This window comes from Aquila chrysaetos, chromosome 9, assembly GCF_900496995.4.
Source record: "Aquila chrysaetos chrysaetos chromosome 9, bAquChr1.4, whole genome shotgun sequence".
Taxonomy (NCBI): Eukaryota; Metazoa; Chordata; class Aves; order Accipitriformes; family Accipitridae; genus Aquila; species Aquila chrysaetos.
This window is the reverse complement of record NC_044012.1, coordinates 1725780-1748428: the sequence shown is the minus strand read 5'-3', so window position 1 is coordinate 1748428 and position 22649 is coordinate 1725780. Positions and strand designations below refer to the sequence as shown.

The following is a 22649-nucleotide window of genomic DNA, read 5'->3' as shown; positions in this document are numbered from 1 at the left end:
CCTGACCCCAGTGGTTGCGGTATTTTTAAAAGAATAATTCGTCTAGAGAGGTTTAATGCTGTGTGATAGCCTGCGATCCAAATACAGGCATCTTCCCTAGACTTGTAGGATAGACAACACAGTTGTGCAGAAACGTGTTAATGCATCTTCTCACCAGAGCAGCCACTGGCTAACAAACTGCTGCGAGAGGAACCGAGAGGCTTCTATCAGAAACAACAATCTCCATGTTAAACACGAACAATTCCAGGAGAGACCAATTTTCAGGTCCAGACCTCTCATTTCCCACAAAACAGAAAGAGCCGGAGGAGGGAGGACGGGGGAGGAAGGCTCCGCACAGCCGCCCGGCCAGCCCTCCCCTCCTGGGAGCTGGGGGCAGGACACCCTGCAGACAGCGCTGATAAAAGCTCTTGTATTAAGGAAAAAGCCATCATTGATAGATTTTTGGTTCACAGAGACACAGCACACTGCAACCTCTCACTCTGCATGTTAAGGAGGTGATGCGGGGGGAGGAGGGAGATTTATGGCAGCTCCCATCATAAAACGACCTGCTTTTCCACACAGCACTTCCCAGATGGCTGATGCACACGGGGAGTTTCTAAGGGTGATCTGAAGGCTGGTGTTTGCCAGTCTATCCACACTGTACCGGCATTATGGAGCCCAGCTAGAAACGGAGAAGCTCTGACATTCACTCTCTCCCTGGTTGCTAGGTGAGAACAGTTTCTTGACTATTTTAGTAAAAGGACTGAAATTATACAACCAAAGAAAGACCCAATGCAGCACAGCCCATTAGAGTCCCCCAGCTGCACACATCAGACCGAAGCCAGCGACAGAAAACGTGCACAAATAACAGTTTCGTACACAGATGCATTTTCTAATAAGCCAGCAATTTGCTTCTCACGGATTCCCTCGCCAGCCTCGCAACTTGTGACTAACGAGCCCGTTCCCATGCAGTGTCGCTCAAAACACAGGCATTAGGCAACCCAACAGCCAACTCCAGGAGAGGATGATGGTTTAGGTCATCTGATTCATCAAGCGTTTTCTAACCTAGTAATTAGCGTCACATAACATACTTGGGGGATTAGCACGAAGGAGCCTGCGAAGCAGCAGAAGTTTTAAGGTCTGAGGCCAGCTCCTGCTGACCGCACTCACACGAAGCCCAGTCCACCAGCAGCATCTCCCCAGCTGGCTACGAGCCCCTGGGCTCGGCCCTGGGCTCCCGGCTAAGCCCTCTGAAGCCAAGGGAAAGGTCGGTGTGCACAGATCAGCTCAGAGGGCTGCCTGGGGTTTTGTCTCCCTGCTCTTCCCCCCAAAAAGCAAAACCCTCCCATGCCAAGGTGGAGCCTCGGGGAGAGAGCTCAGGTGCTCTGCAGAGGGGCACCCACAGCACCTTCAGTGGTAGCTGTTCCAGGGGTACAGCTGCTTCTTAAATAAAATGTATCACGGCGTCTAAATAAATCGTGGGGTCAGCAACACGAAACCTCAGAAACCTGCTGCCTGGTCAGGAAGGGAGCTCAGGGTGGGGTAGAAGAAGCTGCCAGACATCCCAAGTCGGGGAGCTGGATGGACAGACACTGCCCTGGCCCCACTTACACCTACTTTATTATTCGAGAACTTAAAAGCATGATATTGCTTATGTATTATTTTTTTTTAAGCAGGAGACAGAAACAGCTTAAGGACTTTCATGTTTCAGCTGCATGGCCACATTTTCCATTTTTCCTCCCCAGCCACCTCTCCCCCACCCCCCCGAGTTGAGATGACCATCAAATGCCACGAGACCACAACAGACGCAGATGATGCCGTTGTTATTTCTGACAGCATGGGAAGCTGCTGTTCTCCATCTCCAGAACAGGAGCCTCCTCTTGCTCTGTGTGCCCTGCACCCACGGCGGGTCCCCCCGGCATGCACGGCATCGGCATCGCCACCGCTGCCTGCCCCGCCGCGGCAGCACAGCCTGCCGTGACGTTTGGTTCAACTCAAACAACTGTAGCAACAACAACAACAAAAAATATCAAGTGATGCTGAGAAATCCCATGACCCGAAGCCACAATGGCTGCTAAACCACATGCCGATCACCCCTCCCATCCCAGCCGGGCTCTGGAAGTGGCCATGCTCAGCTCAGAGGCAGTGCCGCTGGGGGAGAACCAGGCTCCCGCTTGATCACAAGCCGCTGCCAGGCTGATGGAGGAGGAGACAGCTTGCCATCGCTGCCGGACCCGAGGGCTCCAGCTTTGAGGTTACCACCCACCGGGTTTAAATGGCATCCAACCCACCGAAAATCCCCTCTGTGGGGCGGCTGTAGGCAGAGTTCAGGTTTGCAGAGCACCCGGCTCAAGAGCTGCCAGAGACACAAAAGTCTCTGCCACAAAACACTTAAAAAATAGGATTTCTCTGGTGTTTGGGGAACTTTATACAAGTGAGGCATTTGGTTGTGGACTAAACATGCTGAAGCAAGGGCTGGGCACCCCATCTGCAGCTCTCGCCAACACTGTGCTAACTCTATATGGCCAGGGCAGTGAGGAGCACAGCACAGCTCCAGTGCCTCTGCTTCTAAGAGTGCATTTATTTAAGCCTGGGTATTATTTAGCAATGGCAGGGTTTGGACATGACCTGGACAAACCTGAGCTTTTCTCTTACGTGTGCTGATTTTGCCACCAAACACACACAAAACCAGTCCTTGAGATTTTGCAAAAGCCTGAGGAGCGGCAGTGGTAGTTGAGGGGCTGGAGGCACAAAAAACCAGCAGCAACCCTGCAAAGGCAAAATAAACTCAAGCATATTCCTCCTCACTTCTGCCAAGTGAATCCTCAGAGGAGACAGACCTTCTGCACCCAGGGATGTAACAGGGCACCCAGCACTGCTGCAGACCCACAGTTTTGACCCAGCCTCACTCAGGCCTTGAGAGCTCCCAGGGAAAGCTCTCGGAGGCCAAAATTAATTCACAGTGCTCGGAGATTTGTATTAAGTCCTAACTCTCCCTGATGATGACTAAAGGCCTGGAAACCACAGCTCCACCTCAAGCCAAGGGACTCAAGTGACAGCCTGACGTCCAGCTAAAGAAACTGTCCGCAGTACGAGTGGATATAATGAATTTTGCACTCTGGACTGTGCATTTCACAGCTGACCTTCGAGCGGCATTACCTGATCCGGTATGCACGACACGGAGCAGTCAAAAACCCACCCGTACGAAGCTGCCGCGCTGCCGTCCGCTCTGCAGCCTGCGCGGGAGGCGGGGAGCTCCCAGCTCCGTGGTGTCGGCAGTCTGGTGCCGTTGAGTCAGCCCATGACTCAGCCGCGGCTCAGCGCCGCAGGCACCAGCGCCGGGAGGAGTGCCGCTGCGACCCGCTCTGCGCCAGCCGCCCGTGCCCACCTCTCCCGCAGGTGGCTTCCCAGCAGGACTGTCCCCTTCTCCCTGCCGTCTCTGCAGGACGCTCCTCTGCGTGCTTCTTAGTATTACAATTGCCTAATATTTCTTTTTTTAAATGCCTAACCTCCTTTCAGCGCGGCACACAAACGAGGAGCTGCACGAAGCCTCACAAGCTGCTGAAATTGCTGGGAAAAAAGCTGGCTCTACTCGTTCGGTGGCTGCCAGGCAGCACGTAGGCTCTCGGCAATGTCTGTGGATGTGGGGAGATGCCGCACGAGTGAAAGGAGAAGGAAGGAGAAGTCTCAGGCAGAGAGATGCTGCTCCCACAGTGCTGGATCTGTAACACGCACAGTCTGGAGGCTCACAGCTTTATGCAATTTTTTTTCCCTAAAGACAGTTTATTTAGTTAACTCTGAGGAACCCGAGAGCCAGAACTGTTGCTCTAGAAACCAGTTTGAAGGGGATAATTTTAAAAGATTTAGCACTGAACCTACTGTACCCAAACCATACACTTCAAACCAGTACTGGCCAGCAGCACCTCCAGGAGCCCACGCCAAGCCCGTCTCCATACGGGAACAAACCCCATGCGGCGCTGGGAGCGCTTGCTCAGGATCAGGGCGCAGTGAAGGCACGCTGCGCTGGGGGCGGACTGCTGCAAATAAAAACAGATCAAGAATGAAATCGCTTCCTTGCTCGCTTTCTGAACACATCAGCACTCCGCCAGCAGCACACACCCCTAAGCCAACTCAAGGAGTGGGCTGCAAGAGCAGGGTTAAAGGAAGGGCAGGTGAGCTGCCCCACTCCAGCATGAGCGAAGGACCGGGGCAGACCTCTGCCCCCAAACACACACCTCTCCCCTGGGAACACCTGGGTGCAAATGGAAAAGCCATCCAGGGAGGCACTGTGAGCACGCAGGAGATGTAGATTAATGTTTGCAACCTGCCGGCAAGGGGACGGTGCCACCCGTGCACCGAGGAGGCAAACAGAGGCAATAACACACGTGGGCTTTCACCGGCTGTCCCGGCGCAGGCTGGCACACCAACAGCCCACACCCTCCGCTCGCAGCACGTCTTGCAAACACGGGAAGGCTCCGACAGGCAACCGCGCTGCGGCACCTGGCTGCTGCCGAACACCCGGCCAGGGTGGGCTTCACTGCCCTTCGACGGCAAGGCAAACCCATCAGAGATGCTTTCTTGCACCACGTGCAGTGTACATACGTCAAAGCTGAGCTGGAGCTAGTCGGGAAAAAAGGCAACAGATACACTGTGCTAAGGAAAAGGAGTCACTGCAACAAATCAGGACAAGGATTCATGCTACTGTTTAAACATTTAAAGAAGGGAACAGATATCCCACTACAGGCAAAGAGAGAGCTCTCCTACCTCCCAGCTCCCACATCCTTCCAGCTAAATTCCATGTGGCTGTGGAATACCCTAGCAAAACTACCCTCAAACACCCATGACAGCCTGTGTACAGCAGCCCAGGAAGTACGACTGCGTTATATAAACCATCTAAGGTCAACTCTGCAACTGGCACGGCAAACACCTATGTTGCAATCCCACTTCTCACAAGAGCTGAACGCAAAGTTTAGGAACAGAACAAGAAAAAGCAGCCTCCCCCTCCTCCGGGGATGCTGGCAAGCGGTGTTTCTGCCCAGGCAGCGGGGAGGTAGCGGGGGCTGCGGGGTGGGTGCACTGCAGCCCCTTTGTTCGAGACAAAAGCTCGTCCTCCGACGGCCTGCTAGCCACGCACGCTTGAGCATGCACTGCCAGAGGTGTGTCGTTAGACGAGTGCCATGCTGATTACACGTGCACGAGCTCGGGGGCAACCCTCCGCCCCCGCATGACGTGGGCAACTTTTGTGCACCTACAAACACGCCTCTACCTGCTAGAAGAAAGCTGGCCTCGAGCCAGGCCAAGGAACAGAAGAGCTTGAAACGCCCCACGGTTGCAACGGGGTGGTGCAAGAGGGGAGCAAGGTGCCAGTAAGTCTTTTTCCATCTCAAGCATGTGATTCCTGGAGTAAAAGATCTCAGAGAAGAGAAACAGGCTCCTGCTAAGTATCAGTCTGACTCTCTGCGTGTTTATCTGCAGCTCCCTGCTGCTATCTCCTCCCCAGCGGCTGAGTCACTTCCTCTCTTTAGTCTCCACCAAATAGGTTGCTGGAGACTCGCCTACCCCTTTCCAGCGTTTGTCGAGCCCAGTTTGTCTCTAAATGCGTCTTTGAGCACAATGACCACCTCCGGGTCTCCGGATGTCCCGTGTGCAGGCAGGGAGCCGGGGTGCTGCCGACCCTCGGCTCAGCCCTGCCGCTTGCACACCCGCTTCCCCGGGAAGGACGAGCTCCGAAGAGGAAGGGAAAGACGTGTCCGAAGATGGAGAGTCACACGCCTGCTGAAAGCAGAGGGGTAACGCGGGAGCCGATGGGCAGGGGTGTCTGATGGGCTGTGCTGCTGCTCCTCTGCACCCTGCAGCAGCCGCAGCCTATCCCCAGGAGCACTCTGCTCTCCCTACCCTGCTGCTCTCTTTTTAATTTGGTTTCCTTCTCGCTGCCGCCAGCAGAAACGTTTCTAACATCTCTCACAGCCAGAGAGAGACCAGAGCCCTCTGAAAAACAGATAACTGCTGCTGGGGGACACGGAAAGCGAGCTGGTGGAGCCCTACCATGACATTTTAGCTGTCACGAGGGTCAGACAGCCCTGAAGCGAGTTTGGGTTTAAATTCTCAACAAAGTATTGAATGTGGCAGAAACACCCTTGACAAAAAGCAGAAGCTATGGTTCTGGCTAATCAGCTTTGCCTTGCCCCGGCCACCCTCCCTCCAAAGGTGACAGTCCTTAATTTATTCAAGTGAGACAATACAGCACCACGAACCATGCCAAAGCACTCCGCACCCTGCCTGCATGGAGAGCGAGTAAAGATCACCCATGTCGGGCTGTAACCCCATCTGCTCCCTGGCGTCTGGGGGCCACCCCTTCTCCCACAGCTGCAAACCCTCATTTATTCATTTTGCGACGCACTCGCCCATCTGCATGCCACGAACACACAAATGACACTTCATCCCTGCAAACGGCCATCAGTATGAGCTGTCGTTTAATGAAATGAATTAATGTTTTGAAATTTTCTCTCCGGACAGGGAGTTCAGCAACTGCGAAAATTACTATTTGGCACACAGAAACCCACAGAAATGCCAGGCCAGCCCCAGGACACGCCACCGCACGTCCTCGCCTGCGAAACAGCCCTCACCACCGCGGTGGCTGCGTGACCCAGGCGGCACTCGTGACCTTTTAAAATCTGCCCTCCCAAGTTCTGAACCAGAGGAGACCGGCTGACAGCTCACGTAGGCTGACGCACCACGTCCCGTGTCAGACCACCTCACACGCTCACTGGAGGGTAACAGCAAATACATCTTTTTTACCATTTTAAGCATATTCCCAGCTTCCCAGTCCATTTTGTCTCTTTGCGCAATTATTGATCCTTGCCTGACCAGAACTACTTCCAAATGCAGATTTCCTAGAAATGTACAGATAGGACCTACGCAAACCTCTGCCCATAAAGCATAGCTAAGCCCCTTACAACCAAACAGCATTATTTTCTCCATGTCTAGGCTTTGCGACAGCTCTTCCCAACTGCTTACAAATCAAACAGCCCATTCAACATCTCTGTAGCTACGTGGGGCCGCAGTGGGCAAGAGCCACGTGTACCAGCCGCTCTTCTGCCACGAGATGTGGCCTGCCCGACCACGACCCAGCCAGGCTGCAATACCCACAGCAGCACCACCGCTTCCCAGAAACCCGGCGTGGATTGAGGACGCACTGCGCAGTCATGCTGCAACCACCGAAGCAACCTTGGCAGTCCCAAGAACAGGGGCAAACGGGTCACCTTAATGTCCTTACGGTCCTAAATGACAACCCGCACCAGCCCCAAAGAGCCAACCTAAACACTCAAACAGGCCCAGACGGCCACATCGCCAAAGTCACACCTCCAGCCCGTCAGTATGACCTCCAGACAGTTTTACACGTTTGACAACGCCTGTGCACACACCAATTGGAAATAATTTTTCAGCTTTAAGATAGTGAAGTGCTAAAAGTTTAAAGCCCCAAACCAACAAAACATGACTGGAGAGGTATACATATGTATTTACACAGACATACACATATATATCAAGTTTACTTTAGGCAGATGCATGCAAGCTCATTTTTTTTACTGCTTGTTTTTTACTCGGCTTTATTCTCTTACTTTCCAAGTTCTTAGTAGCAGGCCCAGCACTGCTTCTTGGCTTTTCTCAGCCTGGACTAATTAGAAATGGAGGAGAACGGACCACCAGCCAAAGTAAGAGGTACCTCCTCACAGAGCCATCTCTGGGTCCAGTTAAACATATTACTAAGAACATAAGGACCTTAATCCACTCAGCTCCAGATGTGTATGTGCATACCACAGTAGTTATCCTCTTGTCCACATGCCTCTTCCTCCAATTAAAAAATATAGGAAATTTTGACACAACACTTCAGTATAGATTGCCTATATATTGGATACTGTGCACTCCCCACAAGCCCCAACATCCACATTTTGAGGGTGGAATATGTAATTTCTGTACCTGTATCCGAGTCTTTTTGATCTCCATTTGTTCCAACAGTGAAAGGCAACTTCCGCTTGGTCGCTCGCTCTTTCACCTCTTTGCCGCCATCGCTCCGGTCCAACTTTGGAGTCTTGGTTAGAGAAACTTTATCTTTATCCTAGAAAGAAAAGAGACCAGATTAACAAGAGCTTTCTCCAAACTGCATTCACCTAACCCCCCAAAGTCCTGCACCAGCGTCACACAGCACTTGTCCTCTCCTTTCTACTGCGGGTTTCCAGCATCAGGGTTTAGCATCTTGCAGAAAGGAGCCTCCACCAAGCTAAAATATCACTCAAGAAGTGCAAGGCCAACCAAGGCTGCTGCATGGTGCTAAACCTGCAACCAATTCACGTGAAAACCGGAGCCAATGCCTTGTGCACGGCTGGGGATGAGCCCAGCTGCGAGCACAGGGGGAAGGCGGGCTGGGGTGGGGGAACCCAAGGATTTCCACACACAACCACCCCCATTATTTGGGAAGGGTTTCCTGACCCCGAGCACAAGCGGGATGCAGGGGAGTGCACAGAGCATGCCTAGGGGACACAAAAAAATCAGCATTAAAGCCCTTGGTTCAACGTGGAGAGCTGAGGGCTTCTCCTTGGGGCCTGCGGTATTTCTAGCGCAAGAATACAGCATTACTATTTCAGCTTACATGCTAACATGCTATTCTGGAGAATATTCTGGCAGCCAGTAAGTCTGCTAACATTACTGACCATTTACAGGATCAGCACTGCAGCCAAATGCACTTAGAAGGTCTGCATTGTACAGTCAGCGTAAAGATTTGTACAGAAAGGCCAGTACAGCTCTGCCCATATCCACAGGCAGCACTCTCCATCCGACAGCAAGAATCTCGATCTGCTCCCAGCTCTTCCTGTGCTCCCGCAATTGCCTCCATCACAGGGCAACGGGTCCAACAGCAGCAACGTCCAGCAGCGAAGCAGCAGTTCCAGCAGCCCCAGCCCCAGCAAATCTCGCTCTCCCCCAGATCCGGGTTTTGGGGTTGATCAACTTTAAGTCCCAACTATGTGCAAACACCAGCCAAGGCGTTCCCAGTGATTGAACATTTAAGCGTCCCTCTCCCATGCAGGTTTCTACTGGGATTTTAAGAGGAGACACTAACTTGAGAACAAACCTACCAGTACTGCATAAAAGCATGGAAAGCGATGCAGATGCTGGCTCAGCATTCACTGCTTTCTCAGAGAGGCAGACCTATGCCTGCTTTGTACCAGTTTCATTTATTCAGGCTGGTTTGGATTTTAACGTGCAGTGAGGTGAAGCAGGCGATGCTGGGGACTGCTCAGTATGAGCAGCAGGAAGAAATTTTGAAGAAACATTGCGAGCAAGACAAAGTTACCAAGGATTGAGACATGCAATATTTTTCACATGACCAGCAAGAGCTGGTACTAACTCAAACTTCAGGAGTTTAGTATGCTGAGAATATATACAGACTGAAGTCATGCACTTGTGTTTTTTGTATATGAGAAACAGTATTATTTTAAGCAAGCGCTTCTCGATGGAACACTGTGCCACTGCTCTAAAAACAAGGCCAGAACTAGAAGCTTTGTGATAAACCTGATTTCAATAACCTAGCAAAACCTAGACCCTAAGCTTTAGATATGAAGTTAGATTAAATAGAAGAATCTCAATACATTAAATCATGCAAGACCATTGCTGGAAACTCAGACAAGCAAATCTAACAGAAATTCCCTTGTTTAGAGAAGCCCAGTCATGCTGTCTGCATCAGACTCAGCACCCTGGCAGGTGGCTCCTGTGCCAGCAGTCACAAGACCGTGTCGTCACTGTGTACACTGCTCCTTCCTCTTTCCGAGTCTCTGTCTGGCAACCAGACTTTACCCGCAGATTAAAGAGAAACCGTTTACCCAGACCAATGGGTTCTGTTCGCACGTCCCCTTCGCGATGGGCAGCGTGACAGCCCTGCGGCTGCACACCCAGTACTCGGCCCCTCTCACCCGCGCTTCGGCAAGGACTGAAAAAATGGGTGGGGGAATCCCTTTTTTGGTAAAACAAGCTAAACAAACCTATCTGACAGTGGCTTTTGTGGTTGGAGAGAGCCGAGGCACGTTCAGAGCCTGAAGAAGGGCAGCCCTGCTTGAGAGCAGCTGCTGACAGCTCTTCCTCAGCACAGGAGTCAGTGGAGCGACGGGACAAATTCACGACAGCCAAAATAAACACTCCAGCATTTCGTTTAAATGCTCTGGATTTAAATGCTTTTGTCTTGTTTTTTTCTGACGCGAACAAAACCAGTTTGTAGTACCAAATGATGCCACTTCTATTGCCAGCTGCTGTTCTAACAGCTCAGATATGTAAGTAAGGCCAGGGACCACTCATCATCTCCCAGGAATATCTTGTTGCAAGCAGGTACGTTGGTCTGTCCTCTCCCTCCCCAGTTTAATGCAAGCTCGAACAGCAACACTATGCTCAAACCCCACTAACCCTGCATCAGTGCCGAGTGTCCAAGAGGCTGTGTCGATGAGGGGTAAAGCACCGTCTTCCCCAGGTATAACGACTGCGGAGACGTGGCCCCAGAGTTCTCCTCAAAAACTTCAACTGCACTTCAAGACAACAATCAGCCCAACGATTTTTACCCTTAAAAGTCAGGACCTGGGACAAGAGCATAAAACCAGAGAAGACCATGTGCATGTCTCTTCCTCTGCTGCCCATGCTTAAGGGCACACCTGCACACATTGCATCCGAGCTGCTCCATCATCAGGGAGCTACGGGATCGGGCGCAAAGCACCGGTGAAATCCGGCACCAATTCCTGCTCTGAAAGTGCATTTGCACCTCTCCTGCCCCGACACCTGCAGCTCAGGTTTGCCGGCACCGAGTGGTGGCAGTCCTCGGTAAGAAAGATACTTCTAGAAGACTCCGAGGTGGATCAGTCATACACTTCGAAAATGACACTTCCCTGCACATTAGCCACCATGCTCACTGTCTGTACTGCAATTTCCTCGCCCGGACCCTTCCAGCAGCAGGCTGTTCCACCCAGTATTTCAGTACTAGGATACTCTTTGCCTGCTCTCACAGCAGTAGGGCAGGATGTGGCTGAGCCCCCGGCACCCCGCAGTGGGATTTCCTACACTCCCAGCATTTCTTCCAGACACCAGTTTCACGATGAGAGCTCCAACAAGAGGTCAATTGTGCTCAACACAAAAAATACAATTTTTTCATTGTTTGTTACCTTAAAATAGATTTCAGCTGGAGCAAAACCATCATATCACATCCTCTGCTACCCAAAAAGCACTCTGCCTCACAGGCAACCCAGCTCCGGGCATCAGCTGGCAGCGCCGCTGCTCTTGCACCCCACTTAAAAGCAAACGACGATAGGTGACAGCTTGTTTAAAACCTACCTTCTCTAAAATTCCCTTAATCTTTGGACTTGGCTGCTGTGGTGCGAAAGGCTGAACCTGCAGGCGCAGGGGGGCTGCGGTGCCTGCAAGCCAGGTCAGTCGTCTGTTGTATTAATGCCATACGGGATGTCTGCACACTCAGGAGTAAGAAAAAGTGCTGGATGGGTAAAAATGCAACTTATTCTAGAAAGTCATTGCAATGTTGTTAAAAGGTCCATATTGGAGGAGAGACAGAGGAATTAGGCAAAAAACCTTCCCAGACAAGACGGTGAGCCCAGCGTGGAAATGGAAATGGCTGCGCGAATCCCAGTGTCGGGCACGCTCGGGCAACGCTTCTCGTTTGCATTCGCCCTAACGCTCAGAGCTGCTAATCCAGTAAGTTCAGCAAAATTAAATACCAAGGAACGAAGGAAGTGGCGGCAATCCCGGCACTGCTCTGAAGATTAATTTGTATAGTAGCACAACGATAACCTTTTATACTAATTGGAGCACGGAAGATCCAAACTTTACTCCCCCCTGGAAAGCAGCGACCTGCTGAGGATGCCTGCAGCAGTTGGCAGCAAAACCACCGCAGAGAAATTAAGCCAGCTTGGAGAGTCATATTCCTGAAAGTAACGTGCATTTTCATTTTCTTACTTCAAGCTTTACTTCCCTAATTATTTCCAATTTTGTAATGAAGAATGTTGTCGTTTTCTCAAGTAAAAGCTGTTTGCATTTTTAGTTTTTCTCATGTTTAAAGTAAGCTCAGACTCATCTGAATCAGGTTTCACAAAAGGAACAAATCCACATTAATCGACATTGCAGAGAAACTTGTATGAACATCTGTGTGTAAGACAGGCTTGGGGCTCTTGAAGGCTGGGACAGCTCTTGCCGAGGGTAAGAGAGGGAGTTTGGGGAATGGGGGTACTGTCGAGAGCTCAGCAACAGAAACAAGTTCCCCTTTGTAGGTGTGAATAAAAGCTGCTTTGGCAAAGGGGAGATGGCAGACCATGACTTCAGGAAAAATCCCCTACTGCCACGTTATGTTCTTAGTAAGATTTACTATATGAATAACTGAACCCACCCCAAGTTACGCTTGCTACAGTTAAAAGATGCATCACAAGTTGCTATCAGCCCTCATGGTTTGGAGCACAAACTGATCACGAACCAGCCCAGCAGCTGCCCGACACGAGATGCTACGTCGATATAAGCCACGCATGCAGCGTATGGACTGGAAGTGCTTAACTGCATCTGTGCTGACTTCTCTTCATGATAAAGATCTCTAATCAGCAAGAGCGACCCTGATATCAGTCTGCTCAGGTCATTTATGACATACACAAATAAAAGCCACTTTTCACCCTCACGCAGAACTCCAGCTAGGCCAGCTTACTGTCTAGATGTCGGTTCTCAGAGCAAAATCAAACATGTAGTTCTTTTTGATGCAAAACCCTGCAAGGTAGAACCACTTACAAACCCATGCAAAGAAATCTGTATTTCCAGCAGAGAAGCTGAGCGAGTCTCTAGCTTGCTTTACAGGATGGGTCATGCATCTGCAGCCTCCTCCTCCTCTCCGTGCAGTCCGTACGAGCCGCACACAGCAGGGCTGTGCTATCGGTGCCCACACACAAACTCTGAACCACTGCCTCTGACCGCCCGCCGAGAGCTGCGCCAGCGCCGTGCCTTCACTTCAGCACCAACAAAACCTGCCGCTTATGCAAAGACTTGCATTGCCAGCGATGGAAATCCCCAAAGCCCTTTGTTCTCCAAAATGAGTTGAAAGTATTTCAGGTTGCAATGCTAGTAAAAAGTAAGCAGCAACGAACAAAACCAGCACCAGTAGCTTGGGAGGAGAAGCCCAGAAGGACCAAGGGCTCCAACGCCCGTGCCCCCGGGCGATGCCCCACGCCAAGCTGGCACATCAAACTCCTGCTGTGGGCGAAATAACCCACGCTGCAAAAATGACATGCTGCGAGAGCGGGAGTTTCCCTGCACTAGTACAGACAGCAATGTGTCGTTTCCTGAACAGGTCTCTGCTGGGAGAGGCGGAAGAGAAGGGGCAGGAAAAGTGTTTGCACCCTGCATTACAAAGAGGGATGGACAGAATTTTACCCAGAGAGCACACAGAAGTGGTGGAAACCAAACCCCAGTATTCCCTAAATCTGGGTCCCTTATAGCCTTTCCAAAGCCAGAGTACAACGCGTACATATGCACACAAAGTTTCAAAAAGTCTGAATTTGTGTCATTATCAATGCTGCAATAAAACATTTGATGCACGGAGACAACTGGACTGAAGCCCCATTCCTGCGTGCCTCAGGCGTTGAGGTTTGTAAGAAATAGTACCCTGCAATGACTGTGGGCTGCTTATCTTCACTGAAACATCAACTCTTCAGTATCTAAGTCACCCAGTGCTTCTGCAGGTTTCACACCCCGGCAAATGGCTCTGCGCTGGACGCACAGCCCAGCACTCATTCGTATGATGCAGGAAAGCCCTAACAGTCCAACAGGCTTCAAGAAGAATTGAGAAATAAGGACTATGCTCCCTCTCCTGAAATGGGGGAGAAGAGGGAGGAGAAAAGGCAGAAGTTTTTTTTTTTTCACCTCTGCTAGCTCCTACGAGCAAAAACTGGGGGTCAAGTGCGTTTTGCTTGGTGGTCAGGTCAACCACTGCAGCAAAAATACAATTTAGACTATGCAAGTGGGAACATTTCCCCATAAAGAGACAAATCCTCTGCTGCAGCCTCTGAGCAAAGGCTGTAACCACGCAGCACGCGGTCCCGGGCACATCAGGAAATGGTTTCGACAACTGATACAATTCTTGCTGTGGTGCTCTGCTCAGCCTAAGTCATGAGTAATCTGCTTCTGGTATGGGGATCTGTGGATCTACAGCAGAAAGGAGAATTATTCATATATGGCATGCATATTTTTACAAAACCCTTCAGACTGAACTCAACCAGGAGCCTCCGGGGCCGCCGAGCACCCGCCCCGGGCAGGCTGCGCGCAGCCATATAAGGCTGGCAGGGCCCGACCGGCTGCCCCGCTGCCTCTGCTAACCCCGGGAGAAACAGCTCCTCACTCAACAGCAGCAAAGCAGATGAAGCATCTAATGCTGTCGGCCACGGAGGGCAACAGAGACGTAGTCCTTAAAGCACTTTGCTCTCGTGGCTGCGCCAGCTCAAGTGACGTCTCACTAGTTAATAGGTCCCTCCTATGGAAGGGCAGGGAGCGGAGAGCTAGGAGTTCCCTCTTATAATTAGCTCCACAACTGAAAGGCAGCAGTTCACATCTTCTTCCACAAAGCACGAGCCCTCTGCAGAAAGGGCAGCCTCCCAGAGAGCCCGGCTGTAACGTGTTCAAGTGCAGAACTCACACGTTTCCTGCAGCACTCAGCCCACCGCAACACCAGGACCGCCGAGCATCCTGCACCGTTACTCGCCTCCAGTGCTAGAGCTTCAGAGCCCAAACATGTAAAGCCTGTTTAATGTTAACACAACTGTCGATATTAAGGTCACACCGAGAGGAAAACACTTCAGTGGCAACGCAGCTATCGCTTCGCCACGCTCGCCCTATGCACGCACCATGGCAGGCAGCCCCGGTGGGTGCGGGTCCCTCCGCGCGGCACGGCTCGGGCTCTGCCGCAGCCCCTCTCTGCCTTCCCTAGCAAGGCTCCGCCAGCAAGCGTGTGCCAAGTCGCAGGCTCAGGCCTTTGAAAGTGTTGACAAAGGCAAGATAAATTAAAAGCAGTGGCTTGCTTGACAGGCAGGTACAACAGCGTCTGGAAGGAGGAGGTCTAACGACCAAGTGCTTTTACCCTGAGTCATTGCTCCAGCTCACGCTCCAGAGTTAACTAGAAACAGGGCAATTTGCTGCACGATGTCCTTCGGCCACTTAGGCTGGATCTCAGCTCAGACCTGGAGGACAAGAGCCTGCAAGTTTCTTCTCCACTGACAAGACCAGAATTAAGTGAGCAGAAAGGCTCTTCCCCATCCTTACTCAATACCACTCTCCGCAGGTCTGCGCTGATGCCTCTGAATGGGAAGCATAAAATTATTTGTGTCCTAGTTATTTAGCCAGCGGGAGATAACTCCAGTTCCCGGCGTCCCTAGCGCCGCTCAACAAACCTGCTCTGTAAATAACATGCAGCCTTTAAGCTGCCGCAAGTGGATGAAATAAAATGGGCGCTGATTCATATTATAACTGATCGTCTCCCTCCCGGAGCACCTGCGCCAACATTAAGCTTCTTACACAGCGCAGACAAAACCCCGTATTTACATATCCTGTGCTGCTGGGCTCAGCCTCATTTGCCAGGGTAAATGCTGGTATCTTCCCAATGCAACAGGGCAGCTGTTTCACCTCCAGCACCCCTGCCCCCAGTTTTTGCCCCCCTCCTAGCAGTCCCACGCTGCATCCCAGCAAAGCGCCCGTGCAGAGGCAATGCTCTGGCTCTCGGCATGGCTCCTGAACCAGACCTGTGCGTGTACGGCGACACAGAAAGGGGAACGGGGCAGATGCTACCAGCATGCTTGATAACTGAATTTCTGCCTGGGATTTTCGCATTGGTTATTTGTCATTTTCCTCATTTTGTCAATAATATGACCTCAGTCATAAGAGGAATTACTATCATCAACACGGGTGGGATTGCAGGGGAAGTGACAGAACAAGAGACACAGCATCGCTGGTGCTTGCAAAGCTCAGCTTCAGCTCCCCGGGCCTGGCAGAAACTCCTGGGGGAATGCTGAGAAACTGGAGCAAGGAGATGAAAGGAAAGTGGATGATATTTGTTTCCTTAGCAGAATACAGTGGATGTAGGCTTTAATTTTTATTTAAAGGTAACATTTGTACACAGCTTCCTGCACAACTGTTTACTGCAAACTACTGATACTGAGAAGGATGAAAAAAAGCTGAATGAGAGGAGGCAGAGCTGAAGTCTGGAGCAAAACAAGAATCTGGGAATGAAGAGGAGAAGCATGAACTTATTTATGCTTAAACTCAGGTTTCATCTCAATAACATCACCTCAAGCCCAGTCAAGACCTAAACACCTCAAATAAAGTCCCAGAAGCAGCAATTTCAGCAGAGCAGCTCACACGCTGAGTCCTGGTCAGGCCACACTCAGAGCCCAGACTTCTGGGTGAAGCAAGACCAGCCGAGTCTGACACAGATGCGGCATTTACAGCCAGTGGAAGAGGAGGAGAAACTCCTCCCTCACACAGCACGCACTTGCGAGATCACTGCATTACTTGGTCCTTCCATAGCTTACTACAGAAAGTCTTACAAATGCACAGTACTTGCAGAAGACAATCTTCCAAAGCATCCCCCCATTGCCCGGCCGACTCAGGTCTATGTGGCCGCAGCACTTCCCGGGAAGTATTACAGCCACCGAGAAATAAAGTGGACCCCATCAGTTGGCAGAGTGCAATAAACAAATTTGATTCCAGTGATAACAGCCCACAGCAACCTCCTGCCACATGCAGTACTGCCACGGCTTGAAGACATCAGGCACGAGGGACAGCATCCCTAAAGCAAGGCAAATGAACCAAACACGCTACCTTTTTCCCCGTTTGTTTCTCCACCATGTCGTTGCTGAGAGAGAAATCTTCTGGCTGTGGTGTTTTAGAACACCCACCCTTGGGCATCGTTCTGCCTTCCTTACTTGATCTTCATTTATGCTGCCATCGCCTCATCATCAACCGTCTGTTTAGAGAGAGGAAAAGAGAAGTTAGACATCTCAAAAGGATCTTTCCACTGGGGGGAAAAAAGGCAAGACACTTCCCATGGGTATAAACCACCACCGAACTCTTCAACAGCAACACCAGGATGGCTGAGCACCTCCAAATGCCACGCATGCAGATCAGAGCGGGCAAAACCACTGCTGGCTTCTGCCACCTTCCGCATGGGAAGCAAGCTAGGACCTGCAGCTGCAAACAGGACTTGTTTCATGTGCAAGGGATAGCCTAAAATGGATCGTGCCCAAACAGAGAGCAATATCCCTCCTGGTCTTCACCTACAGCATCACTGCAAGCCAACATAAAGCTTCTTGCAGCTACAGCTCCGTCCAGAGAGCACGGCATGGGGATGGACCCTCTGGGTACATGTCTGGGACAAGGACAGCCCCGCTCCCCTAGTTTGCCACGCTGAATTCCCAGACACTTGCAGGACCAACACACACATCACTAAATTACAAAACCTACTTATAACACGCACTTTTTGAACACGTCACCATTATGAGACGAGACCAGAAACCGCCAATGGGTCACAGTGTTCCCGGAGTGGTTTGCCACGAGCTCCTCACCCCGGCACTGCCACTGTGCCTTGGCCTAGGTGAGACGATTTGGAGAATAACAAAGCACTCCCTGCTCCTGCCATGTGTTGCCTGGTTACAGGACTGAAAAGACAACTGACATCTGAAATACAGCAAAGCATGAGCTGCAACAGGGATCAGAAATACCGGCTGAAGCCAAAGCAGGCGAGGCCTTTTTAGGTGAACAAAAATATCTCCTCTCCTGAGACCAGAGGCTAAAAAGCATCCGTGCAACAGTATATCTCCAAGAAGTGACCCACATCAATCCCTACAGCAAAGGTCTCGTTGTACTTACGCTGAAACAGCATAAACAGGCACCATTTGAAAACTCTTTCCCCAGCTAATTGCCACCTGACAACACTACACATTGCACCCATTAACTTCTTATAATAGCGGCTGGGTTTCTGCAGAGCTACAATTGCAGGAAATTGTCCAGGAACAAAGTCATGCAGCGCTCCATCACAAGATGGGAATTCTGTGGGCGGGGAGAGAGAAAGAAAACAGAGGGGAGGAGAGGAGCCAAACCCTCCCGACTGCTCAGGGCCAGGCGATGAAGCAGTGTGGACCTTGAACCACGTCCTGGGCAGCACCAGGAGAGCCCAGCACCATCTCGCCTGGGTGGCTGGGGCAGGACAGGAGGTTAAAGGCTGAAGGAACGCTAGTGCGGTGCTTTCATCAGCCTTGTGTTTTAGAAGTTCCCTGGAAATCCCTTCATAATATAATGTTTCATTTACGCTTCAGAAGCTTTAGGGCCCTTTGGGTTGGTTTGTGGTTTTTGGGGTTTTTGTTTTTTTGGGGTTTTTTTTTGTTTTTGTTTTTTTTTTTTTAAAAAAAGGGATTCAGAGGCCCCAGCCCAGCCCTGCAGCAGCAAAAATTCCCAGACCAAAGCACCAGCCACAGACAGTGCTAGGACACCCCGGCGCTGGCATTTTCAGCAGGAGACTGTGCTTTCCAAGGCGGCTTAATCCTTTGCCCTAACTCCTTTGCCTGGACTACAGGAGGATGGTTACCTGTGTTTAGGGACAGAGGCTTCAGGGATGAAGGCCTCTTCATGTCCCCTTGCTTGATGTGGGGACCAGGTGCCGTGCTGAGTTTTGGGACCCCCAGCCAGAAGCCCCCAGCCCTTTCCTTTTGGATGCGAGAGCAGGAAAGGACCTGAACTGGCAAAGACACGAGCAGGCTGATTAGCCCTCCTCATCGCTGCAGCTGGGAAGTAAAAACAGGGGGAAAGTGCAGAAAATTCAGTATACCAACCTAGCATGTCCATAAAGAGAAAATGGAAGAAGAAAATCTTCTGTTAGAGCAAGGGAACGACTGCAGAAATCTGTGTCTCCAAATTTCTGCTCTTCATCATTTGAAGGGCCTGCAGCCCAGCCCAAGTGCCAAAGTTCAAGCACCACAAGGGCTGACTGAAAACAGCACCTTAAAAAGGCAGCTCAGCCGTCCTCAGGCACGCTCGGCACCAGCAGAGAGAGGCTGGGGCTTGCAAAACCTGAAGCCAAGAGCGAGTGGTTCTGGCCTCAGTGTTCCCACACACCCAGCCAGGGGTTCACCGGCTATCAAGATGTCATGTTTCACAGCAGTGTGGCTCTCCTGGCGCTGGTGATGCTCCACCGAAGGCATTGCTCCGGAGCCCGAGGTGTCCCCTCGATGCTGCACATCGACAGGGTCCCAGGTGCTGCAATTGCTTCCTCTAGAAGCAGCTTCAGCCATTTACAGCCTCAAGAACCTAATTCTCTCAGCCATCGTTAACCAATTCATAAAGTTTTAAGAATTTTTTCCCCTCAGTTTCACCTACTGGTGCTCATTAAGGTGCAGATACAGGAGAAATGAGCAAGTGCCTGAGCATGTGCCTGGGAGGAGGCAGGAGCCAGCAGGAGCACTGGGTCAGTGCGGAGGACACAGTCGGCCACCTGAACAGATTCACTTCAATATTCACTGCAAATCTAAGAAGTGGAAATTCAGATGATGTGCTGGGTGATGGAAATTTATTTGCACTTTGCAAAGGATATTAAAAACAAGCAGCTTCACTTATGCTGGTCACGAGCGCAGGGACCTGCATGGCTGGGACCAGGGCATGCTCTGCTCCCAACCATGAACAGCCAAGAATTAAAAACACGTCGTTTCCAGTGCCTTGCTAAAACTGTTTCATGGCCTGCACACTGTCAATTTATTCTCAAAAAAATTCTGCCCACTCCTGATGTCTTTGTGGCTGTTTGTAACCGGGGTAGGTACCTATTCACGTGGAGCTTCGAAAACCTGTTTAACTGAGAAAAGGCCAGACGGATGCCAGATTAATTCTGCGCCCCTTCTGTTCATCTAGCTGACTCATTACACTTGGAAAGCTGGCTGCCTCTCCATGTAAACAGAGCACTGGCCTGTTTAACAGCTTGGAGGGAGTATTACATTTGCACAACAATTACCAACAACGCTCGCAGTCTTCGTTTCATTTTTAAGCACGTTTAATAAGAGTCAGAAGGGAGGTACAAATTCCCGGTCTGGAAGAGCTATCTATCCCCAGCTCGTGGGAGCGACGGCCGAGCATTTCAAAGCCATGAATCTAGGGCTGCAGAATTACAATTTGGCTTCAATCCCTCCTAATCTGGGAGCTGGACAAGCCACCCCCTTTCCACGACACCCCTCTCAACCTCACCTCCCTACCAGGAGACAAGCATCACCCTTCCTATTTTGTAAACAATTAACTAAGCTCCTTGAACTAGATGATTACATGTCTGCCGCACAATAAGAAGTGGGAGACCGAGTGAGCTCAACAGAATATAATCCCTCGTACTTCTCCGGGAAAACAAAGGAGCTGTTTACCTCTGGCCAGCGGCCAGCCCTGGCTGCGCGCGCCGCCTTCCCCGTACACGCCAGCCCCTCGGCCTGGCCGGCAGCACCCCTCTGCAGCTGGCAAGGCACGGGTCCCATGCCTCTCCCTTGGGAAAGAAGCTATGGAGAGGGGGAGTCTGCCCTGGGACTTGGCCAGCCTGGACGTGGCAGCTCCCGCTGGTTTGGGACGGCTGACTCCAGCCAGCAGCCCCAGGTGCCGGCAGGGAAGGCTGCGGTGGTCCCAGCCCCCGGAGTATCACACACACGACTTTGGCTGCAGGGAAAAAGCTGGAAAAGAGGATACGACACCCAGCCCGGTCACCCTGTGCGGTGGGGAGAAGGGCAGCCCTGCGGCCGTTCCTGCTCCCGCCTGGGCTGGGGACCCTCCTGGTCGCTGCCTCCCCCCATGGCAGGGGCTGGCAGATGGGGGGGTGTCAGGGTCCCCACGGAGCACCCTCCTGAAGGGTGGAGAAACAGGACTGTTGGGAGCTCGACCAGATCCTCTCCTCTCTCCTTGCTGGGGCGAGGAACCAGTCAAAAATGGTTTTTTTGTTTTGGTTTTTTTTTTTTTTAATTTCGCCCAGGGCATGCCAAGCCAAAGCCACACACTGAGACCAAACATTTCTGTGGAGGACCTCAAAAGGCAATGGTCCCAAAAGGGACGGGAAGGGAAACGGGGGGGTCATCTGTCCCTCTGAGCTGGAGGAGGAAGAGGAGGAGGACAGTGCTGCTGGCTCCATGCCTGGCCCCGCTGGGATGGCTGGGAGGCAGTGCAGGACCACTTGCACCCGTTAGCCAGGACGGGGCTCCCAGCAAAGGGCAAATCGGGACGGGCACAGATGTACACAGCCGGAGCCCGCTCTCAGCCCCAGCCAGCCAACGCCAACACCGTGCCTGACAGGAGAGGAGAATCCTCATTAACAAACCCAACGGATCCTGGTGTACGTTTAAACCCCCTGTCCCTACCCCTCCTCCCTTCACGGGCACAGCGAGCAACATCCGCATCTGTGACAAGTAAGAGAAAACGCAAACAACGCTGAAGTCCTCAAATGCTTTCAGATGTATATATATCCAAGGCGGAGCGACAGCTTTCCCTGGCTCTGCCTGCACCGCGGGCTGCCCGTCCCATCCCTCCAACCCTGCGCTCCCGCAGCTCCCCGCACGGGCGCTTGCACAGCCTCTCTCGCCCTGCTGCGAGCAGACCAGCCAGGCTCCTGCCATCTCTATCTGAAACCACAACAAATTAGCTCATGCCCAAGATCTGTGCATTGGAGCCTGCCTATACCCTGCCAGCTTGGAGTAAAAAAGATTGTGCAGACTTCTTTAAATGCCAGACAATAAGAAGAAAGCTGGCTGGAGGCTCTTACCCATTACAAAAAAACTCCAATGCAAGGACAGCAATTAGAGGCGCAGACGTTATTTGCACAAATCCAACACATTTGTTTGGTCTGAAAAGGTTGGAATATGAACAAGCCCCATCGAAACAGGAAAATTTTAAAACCTCAGGCTCCTTTTGAGGACTCTGTCCCAGAAAAACTGGTGTCCTCAAATCTTAGAAAATTGCCTTAAAATAAGAACTCACATAGATTACATCCAAAATTTGATCCCTCACCCCTAGCGCTGGAAAGCGTGGGGAGAAAAACAGAAGTTGAGGTCTTCCAACATGCTGAACTGTGCCCTTCTCCATCACCCTGCTGATACCTTCACTGAGATGTTTCTCACCCCAGTGAAGACCACCTCTGAGCTGTGCGGTATGGTGGCACCTGCTGAGTCTGCACTAAAATCACGGTGTACGTCACTAACAGGCTGCATGTTCAAAAAAGCCACCGTCACACCTTCAACCCAGCACTGCCCATGTGCATCCTGTTTAGTGCTGTTTCACCGACATGCTCCCAGCATCAAAGACTTGCTCTTTGCCAGCTTTTTCTTCACCTGCTAGGCCTACACAACTCATGATTACTACCTAGAATTGCAAGCACTGGCAGGACATGCACTTTGGGGAACAAGGAACAATTGTTCTTTGTGCTCCAGCTCAGCTCCAGAAGAGTAAAGTCCATCTTTTTCCACCATTGGTACATAAGCCCACGAGCAGCAGGAGGCCTGAAAGCCAGCAATGCAAACACAGGTGCGTTTCATTCAGCAGCCTTCCAATGGGTAATCACAAAGATTAGCTATTAATAAAGATAGTGCAGCACAAGGTGC

General features: G+C 51.3%; 1 protein-coding gene across 7 annotated transcripts in view; it reads right to left on the bottom strand.

Annotated features, from left to right (window-relative positions):
• The window catches only part of ANKRD11 (ankyrin repeat domain 11), a 159994-nt gene that overhangs the window by 23781 nt on the left and 113564 nt on the right, over nucleotides 1–22649 (bottom strand). For all 7 annotated transcript variants that reach the window (XM_030023867.2, XM_030023868.2, XM_041125631.1 and 4 more), the window contains 2 exons: nucleotides 16867–17011; nucleotides 7957–8095 (listed from right to left, as the gene is read on the bottom strand). In XM_030023867.2, the coding sequence (XP_029879727.1) occupies nucleotides 7957–8095; nucleotides 16867–16953 (226 nt within the window). In that variant the 5' untranslated portion in view covers nucleotides 16954–17011. The remainder of the gene's footprint in view (nucleotides 1–7956; nucleotides 8096–16866; nucleotides 17012–22649) is intronic.